The sequence below is a fragment of the Alosa sapidissima genome, chromosome 15, assembly GCF_018492685.1.
Source record: "Alosa sapidissima isolate fAloSap1 chromosome 15, fAloSap1.pri, whole genome shotgun sequence".
Lineage (NCBI taxonomy): Eukaryota > Metazoa > Chordata > Actinopteri > Clupeiformes > Clupeidae > Alosa > Alosa sapidissima.
In genome coordinates, this window is record NC_055971.1 from 35,385,253 (window position 1) to 35,393,780 (window position 8,528).

Consider the following 8,528-nt stretch of genomic DNA (forward strand, 5'->3'; position numbering starts at 1 on the left):
AAAACCACCACTCGTGTCACTCTCCATACATGTATAAATTACCTTTAAATGTCACGTCTCGAACTTTAAGTTCAACTTCGTTTCTATTTCCTCATGAGGTTCATGTGAATGTGCAAATCTGAAATCTCCCTCCTGCGGAAGTTGACTATCCGCCAGAGCGTTCTGGCATATGTAGTTTTTTAATCCAACAGAAACAAGTCTTAGACATCCATAAGAACTACAACACCCAAAGCACACACACCAAAATATTCTATGACGCGAAGACAGCTTGAAGTTGTGGAAACAGGGGACGGTGGTAGGTGGATGAACGGGTTATCTTTCGGGACCAACACGGAATGTGAGTAGTTGAAGGAAGACAACGCGTTCAGGTGTGTGGATATAAACGTAATTTATTCATTCAGCCGGAGCTAGAGATTGGTAAAGCAAGGCTTGGTGAAACACCGACACATTTGAAACACGTTGTGCACGGTGCCGAATGCACCCCCACGACTGAATAGCTTTAACATTAGGCCTACTTCAGATGAACAGCTGGCCCAAAACTAATACATCGTTGTAATTAGAGTAAAGATGAAAACATACTGTATCGTAGTGATCGTGTCCTCGAACACGTTAGCGACCACGAAAGAGGACCGCCGTTACGCTATCCGGCAAAAAATTCTGTGGTCACCGCTATTTACCGATTTACGGCTCCCACTGACTTCCATTCAACACATGTAAACAATACGTACTTGCTATGTGCTAAAACTAACGCCGCTGACTTATGCCAGCAACCATTTCACTTTGATAGTAAACTACGTTTTCGTACAATATATATACAGCAAGAATAACAGAATAATTTGCCGGATAGCGAGACGGCGGTCGAAATAGGTAGTAAATATGAGCATACAGACTTAATTAAGCATCGTAAGAGGTGGTTTCTGGTTTCAATGAAGAATGTTCCAATGTGTGTAGATTTGTCTCAGTTTATAATCCTGTGAAAATAACGATTACTAACACGGGAAAAGGTAAAGAAGTGTAGGTATATATATATATTCAACGCTGGTGTTGAATATATATATATAGGGGCAGCCGTGGCCTACTGGTTAGCGCTTCGGACTTGTAACCGGAGGGTTCGAACCCCGACCAGTAGGCACGGCTGAAGTGCCCTTGAGCAAGGCACCTAACCCCTCACTGCTCCCCGAGCACCGCTGTTGTTGCAGGCAGCTCACTGCGCCGGGATTAGTGTGTGCTTCACTTCACTGTGTGCTGAGTGTGTTTCACTAATTTACGGATTGGGATAAATGCAGAGACCAAATTTCCCTCACGGGATCAAAAGAGTATATATACTTACTTAAATAATATACAGAGATGTAGCCTACGTGTGAGAGAGCAGTTTCAGTTGGTAAGCTAGAATACTGTAGCCTAGAAATCTAGACGCGCCCCTAGTGGCAGCACAGGGCTAGTCTAGCAACTCTCCGTTGGCTTGTGAGCTCCAGAAATCGAAACTCAATCAGGCCAATGACATTGTGTATATAGTCGTTAGGTGGGATTAACATAATGATTGATGGCAGAGTTGCAACGGTTTGGCTTGAATTCCCTGCTACTTGAATATAAATAAGATGGATGTTGTTGTTGGCGAACAGTGTGACACGAGTTAAGCTTTTATTAAGTTGGCAAACGTTTGAACTAGCCAACTAGCTCCGCTGGTGGGAAACGCATGGGACTCATAGAGCTGCCGCTGTCCTATTGCGTGCAGAGGGAATTTGAAAGACAACTGATTATCCCGCCCCTCGGACTGAGCACTGCGAACGGTGAGTGCCCAGACCCTACATTTTAATGTGGGTCTGGCTCGTCAGGCTAAGAATACTGATGAGAGTGGCAGAATACTGATGATGCACAGTCAAGCCACAGCTCAAGCCACTGCACTCTCACTCTCTTTCTCTTCCTCACACACACATACTTCACATACACAAACATGTTCTCTCCCTCACATACACACACACTCTCTCACACTCTCTCTCTTACACACTCTCTCACTCACACACACACACACTTCATATATTCCCTCTGTCTCTCCCTCTCTCGCACACACACAGTCACACACACTGTTGCTGAGTAGGAAAAGGCCTCATTTTAGCACATCATTCCTGATGTATCTCTGTTGCTTTTAAATTGTTGTACATCCCAGAATAGAGAAGCATGGCAGAAGGAAGTAGTGGTATTCAGGGGGAGTGTTTAATACATTGTTCAGATGATAAACCTTGTGGCACCTACTGTATGAACATAAAGTCATGGAACACACTACTGAGAGCAGCTGAAATAAGAGCCTATCGCCCCATCCTTGATCTTGCTAAAGATCTCCCTTAGGGTAGAATACCATCCATATTGTATCACAGAAAATGGCGTAGCATCTTTACTATAAGGAAACTGCTTGACAAGATCCTTGCAAAAGACATATCTGCAGAACCGTCTGTCACAGAGGACCGAAAGGGAAGGTCCAACGACTTTAAGAGTTAATGAGGCCAAATGTATACAGGTGCTGGTCATATAATTAGAATATCATCAAAAAGTTCAATCATGTCAGTAATTCCATTCAAAAAGTGAAACTTGTATGTTATATTCATTCATTACACATAGACTGATATTTCAAATGTTTAATTATTTTCATTTTGATGATTATAACTGACAACTAATGAAAATCCCAAATTCAGTATCTCAGAAAATTAGAAATATTACTTAAGACCAATACAAAAAAAGTTTTTTTTAGAAATGTTGGCCAACTGAAAAATATGAACATGAAAAGTATGAGCATACAGCACTCAATATTTAGTTGGGGCTCATTTTGCCTGAATTACAATGCGGCATGGCATGGAGTCGATCAGTCTGTGGCACTGCTCAGGTGTTATGAGAGCCCAGGTTGCTCTGATAGTGGCCTTCAGCTCTTCTGCATTGTTGGGTCTGGCGTATCACATCTTCCTCTTCACAATACCCCATGGGGTTAAAGTCAGGCGAGTTTGCTGGCCAATTAAGAACAGGGATACCATGGTCCTTCAACCAGGTACTGGTAGCTTTGGCACTGTGTGCAGGTGCCAAGTCCTGTTGGAAAATGAAATCTGCATCTCCATAAAGTTGGTCAGCAGCAGGAAGCATGAAGTGCTCTAAAACTTCCTGGTAGACGGCTGCGTTGACCTTGGACCTCAGAAAACACAATGGACCAACACCAGCAGATGACATGGCACCCCAAACCATCACTGACTGTGGAAACTTTAGACTGGACTTCAAGCAACGTGGATTCTGTGCCTCTCCTCTCTTCCTCCAGACTCTGGGACCTTGATTTCCAAAGGAAATGCAAAATTTACTTTCATCAGAGAACATAACTTTGGACCACTCGGCAGCAGTCCAGTCCTTTTTGTCTTTAGCCCAGACGCTTCTGATGCTGTCCACTCTTTGTGAATCTCCCCCACATTTTTGAATGGGTGTCCATTCTTGTCCATTTTTGAATGTGAGTGGGCCGCAGGTAGAATCCAATGGGCCGCATTCACATTTTGTTGAAACAGGTTGCTGGTATCAAATTCAAAATGAACATATATTTTCAACATTTGATATGTTGTCTGTGTCCTTTTTGCAACTAAATATGAGTTTAAGAGATTTGCAGATTATTACAATCTGTTTTTATTCACATTTTACACGTCCCAACTTTTTCTGTTTTGGGGTTGTACGTTTTAACAGCCAGTGTGAACGTTTGCATTTCTTGATACCAGAAAAAAGAGATGCATTTGGTTTGACTATTTTTATTTCAGGTGTTGCCTAAAAATGCAACAAAAACGCATGACGATCGTAATTAATCTATGGCCAATGGGGGTTAATAACATCATGAATAGTAAACTAGACATTTAAAGCCTGCCAGACCGTAATGACACCCTAAATACTGTATGCTGCTTTACCACTATACTACTACCATGTAAACACACACACACACACTCTCCACTGCACGCTAACCCAGCTGCTTTTCCACTACACTACTACCATGTAAACACACACACACACTCTACTGCACGCTAGCCCAGCTGCTTATCCACTACACTACTACCATGTAAACACACACACTCTACTGCACGCTAGCCCAGCTGCTTATCCACTACACTACTACCATGTAAACACACACACACACTCTACTGCACGCTAGCCCAGCTGCTTATCCACTACACTACTACCATGTAAACACACACTCACACACACTCACACACAGTTATTTCCCCTTGGGGATCAATAAAGTATCTATCTATCTATCTAAGAGATGCATTTTCAGACCAGGTGTCTATTCTGACCGTGTGTGTCATACCCATTGGATTAAATGAAATGTGTGTGTGTGTGTGTGTGTGTGTGTGTGTGTAGATGGAGTGCCCAGAGGGCTTTAACCAGCTAGAGCTGCTGCAGACACACGGACAACTGATCCCCATGGCAACGAGCAGCGCGTGGAGTGATGGGGAGGAGGATGCGGAGGAGAGTGAGCGCTCGGAGGAGTGGTACCAGCAGGAGGAGGCGCGACTGCAGCACACACACACACCTGCAGACCTGCTGCTGTGGGCCGCCGAGAACAACAGGGTACACACACACACACACACACACCTGCAGACCTGCTGCTGTGGGCCGCCGAGAACAACAGGGTACGCACACACACACACACACACACACACACACCTGCAGACCTGCTGCTGTGGGCCGCCGAGAACAACAGGGTACGCACACACACTCTCTTACACACACACACACACACACCTGCAGACCTGCTGCTGTGGGCCGCCGAGAACAACAGGGTACGCACACACACACACACTCTCTTACACACACACACACACACCTGCAGACCTGCTGCTGTGGGCCGCCGAGAACAACAGGGTACGCACACACACACACACACACCTGCAGACCTGCTGCTGTGGGCCGCCGAGAACAACAGGGTACGCACACACACACACTCACACACTCTATTACACACACACACACACACACCTGCAGACCTGCTGCTGTGGGCCGCCGAGAACAACAGGGTACGCACACACACACTTTCACACACACACTCTCTTACACAAACACACTCTCTCTTACACACACACGCACACACACACTCTCTTACACAAACACACACACTCTCTCTTACACACACACACCTGCAGACCTGCTGCTGTGGGCCGCCGAGAACAATAGGGTACGCACACACTCTTGCACGCACGCACGCACGCACGCACACACACACACACACACACACACACACACACCTGCAGACCTGCTGCTGTGGGCCGCCGAGAACAATAGGGTACGCACACACGCACACACACACTCTCTTACACACACACATATACACACACACACACACCACACGCACACACTCACCTGCAGACACACGCACACACACTCACACATACACACACACACACACCTGCAGAACTGCTGCTGTGGGCCGCCGAGAACAACAGGGTACACACCAGTGTTGCGCAGGTTTGGTCACAAGCGGCCCGCGGTCTCCCGATATTTTAATCAACCCGACCGCAACTCGGACCGCGAATATTAATTAGGACAAAATTATACCCGACCCGCGATCCAACCCGCTTATTTACAAAAGGTGTGCTTTTGGTTATAGCCTGCATGCAGTGTGACAGTAGGCCATTTCTGTAAATCAAACTAATTTATTTGCGAAACTTTATGCAATAGAAGTACACGCAGTAGGCATGCAGGACATTTGCGCAGGAGAGAGAATGAGAATAAGAGCGCAAGCACGCACGCAACCACCAAGGATTAGAACACTAGGATAAGATTTGAAGGCCATGGACATCTTACATACATCTTTCTTTCGAAAACAGAAATGGTGAGGCAAGGTAGGCAAGAGAGATACATTGCTGGTCAAAACGTTAGCTTAAGAACTGGTTTATAATGCTGAATGAAGCACAAAGCTTTACTAAAGCACATCCACTGTTTAAAGTCACAAACACAACGAACTAAGGTAACTTTTATGCATGCGCGAACCTATACATACCGGTAGATATGGATGTAGTCTGTGCCATAACATTTATTCCTGCAGGCTGCCCGTTTTGGCTGTCATAGGCTACTTTTAAATGGCTTCGCAAGAAGTAGGCCTATAGACCATAACTTGTACTACTGTCATCTTCTTTAAGAACTTTTCCCAATATTTCCCATAGCCTATATCGCTTTCCCTTAAGGGGTGTCTTTATTATTTTAACTCGCGTCTTCAGCTTCTATACTGTTGACTTTACTGTATTGATGCTTTACTGTATTGATGCTAGCCTTCTCGTGATTTTCTAAGTAGGCCTATTTGTAGAAAATATATATTTAATTAATTTTAACTGACCCGTCCGCAAATGACCCGAATATCATTAAAATATTTTGTTTATGACTCATAACCGCGGGTGACCGCTTAATTTCGGGCAGACCGCGCAACACTGGTACACACACACATATCACACTCTCTTACACACACACACCTGCAGAACCGCTAATGTGGGCCACCGAGAATACACGCACACACCAGTGTTTGTTAGTTAAGTTGGTGTCGGTCTAATGGGGGGTGTTTTGTGTGTTTATATGTGTGTGTGTTTATATGTTTAGGGGTGTGTGTGTATGTATATATGTGTGTGTGTGTATGTATATGTGTGTGTGTGTATGTATATATGTGTGTGTGTATATATGTATGTGTGTGTAGGAGTGTATATGTTTGTGTGTTTGTATGTATATATGTGTGAGTGTGTGTATATGTACATGTGTGAGTGTGTGTTTATATGTGTGTGTAGGAGTGTATATGTGTGTGTATATGTACGTGTGTGTGTTTATATGTGTGTGTAGGAGTGTATGTGTGTATATGTACATGTGTGAGTGTGTGTGTGTAGGAGTGCATATGTTTGTGTGTGTGTAACTGAACTTCTCCCTCTATCCTGTCAGCTGGCTATATGTGTGTGTAGGAGTGTATGTGTGTGTGTGTATATGTACATGTGTGAGTGTGTGTTTATATGTGACTGTAGGAGTGTGTGTGTGTAGGAGTGTATATATGTATGCGTGTGTGTGTTTAACTGAACTTCTCCCTCCATCCCGTCAGCTGGCTATATGTGTGTGTGTGTGTTTATATGTGTGTGTAGGAGTGTATGTATATGTGTGTGTGTGTGTGTGTAACTGAACTTCTCCCTCCATCCCGTCAGCTGGCTATATGTGTGTGTGTGTGTGTGTTTATATGTGTGTGTAGGAGTGTATATGTGTGAGTGTGTGTGTGTGTAACTGAAATTCTCCCTCCATCCCGTCAGCTGGCTATATGTGTGTGTGTAGGAGTGAGTGTGTGTAGGAGTGTATGTGTGCGTGCGTGTGTGTGTGTGTAGGAGTGTATATATGTATGCGTGTGTGTGTAACTGAACTTCTCCCTCCATCCCGTCAGCTGGCTACAGTGCAGCGGATGCTGGCGTCGGACTCTTCCCTGATTGGTTGCTGTGACTCAGATGGGTACACGCCCCTTCACCGGGCAGCCTATGGTGGGCATGTGGGTGTGGCCTGTGCACTGATTGACGCGGGGGCGGAGCTCGAGGCAAGGACAGCAGATGATTGGACGCCGCTCCACTGCGCCTGCCGCTGGGACAATGTGGGCGTGGCCTCCTGTCTGCTGCGCTGTGGCGTGTCCGTGAACAGCCAATCACGCGGCGGCCTGACCCCTCTGCACCTGGCCGCTGGAACCCCAGGAAGTGGGCGGAGCCTTGAGCTGCTGCTGATGCAACGCCACCTGCTGTCAGAAACGCGCAACTGCAGCGGCGACATGGCAGAAGAAATATCACACCGCACCAGCAAACACCACACACTCTTCCAGATCACACACTCACACAACAACACACACACACAATAACACACACCCACCAGCAAACACAACACACTCTTCCAGATCACACACACACACACACACAACAACACACACATACAATAACACACACACACCAGCAAACACCACACACTCTTCCAGATCACACACACTCTAACACATACACACAATAACACACACACACACACCGGCAAATACCACACACTCTTCCAGATCACACACACACCAGCAAACACCACACACTCTTCCAGATCACACACACAAAATAACACATACACACACACACACAATAACACATGCACACACCCTAAGACACAATTAGACACACAACATAACACACTCACATGTGCTAATGTAGACAGACAGATGTGCATTAGCTAGTGTGTGTGTGTGAACTGATGTACCAACATACAACAAACAAACGTGCATATGCTTCTGTGTGTGTGTATTTGCTACCAGTATTCCCCCATTATGTGTGTGTGTGAGTGGGCTCCTGCTTCCTGTGTGTGTCTCTGTAATTGGATATTAAATTGAGTTTCCGCTGATGCACCCGGTGTCCTGTGGCATTATTTAAATGAATCACCCAAGTACCCGTCACACACACACACACACACAAGGATCTGTCTAACACACACACACACACACAAACTCTCTCTCACACTCACACACAAAAGGACCT

At 45.5% G+C, this 8,528-nt stretch overlaps 2 protein-coding genes and 1 long non-coding RNA gene across 10 annotated transcripts in view; 1 reads left to right on the forward strand and 2 right to left on the reverse strand.

Moving 5' to 3' along the window:
- The window catches only part of mre11a (MRE11 homolog A, double strand break repair nuclease), a 66,792-nt gene extending 66,623 nt beyond the window's left edge, over window positions 1–169 (reverse strand). For 5 of the 6 annotated variants that reach the window (XR_006022885.1, XM_042063502.1, XM_042063503.1 and 2 more), the window contains exon 1: window positions 43–169. The gene's annotated coding sequence lies outside the window, so the exon portion shown is untranslated. The remainder of the gene's footprint in view (window positions 1–42) is intronic. The other variant, XM_042063501.1, reaches the window with a different exon arrangement.
- Window positions 170–256: 87 nt separating this feature from the next.
- On the forward strand, window positions 257–7,933 carry ankrd49 (ankyrin repeat domain 49). Of its 3 annotated transcripts, none has more exons than XM_042063516.1 (3): window positions 257–336; window positions 4,372–4,584; window positions 7,418–7,933. In XM_042063516.1, the coding sequence occupies exons 2-3, from the start codon at window positions 4,375–4,377 to the stop codon at window positions 7,874–7,876; spliced, it is 669 nt and encodes a 222-aa protein (XP_041919450.1). In that variant the 5' UTR covers window positions 257–336; window positions 4,372–4,374; the 3' UTR covers window positions 7,877–7,933. The 3 variants fall into 3 exon arrangements, with proteins under 3 accessions (XP_041919450.1, XP_041919448.1, XP_041919449.1); XM_042063514.1 differs by having other exon boundaries at window positions 258–370; window positions 4,375–4,584; XM_042063515.1 differs by having other exon boundaries at window positions 258–337; window positions 4,375–4,584.
- Window positions 4,754–5,126, reverse strand: LOC121683742. The gene is made up of 3 exons (XR_006022891.1): window positions 5,097–5,126; window positions 4,883–4,992; window positions 4,754–4,840 (listed from the first exon to the last, which is right to left on the reverse strand). It is a non-coding gene; the product is annotated as an uncharacterized LOC121683742 (long non-coding RNA).
- Window positions 7,934–8,528: the final 595 nt, after the last annotated feature.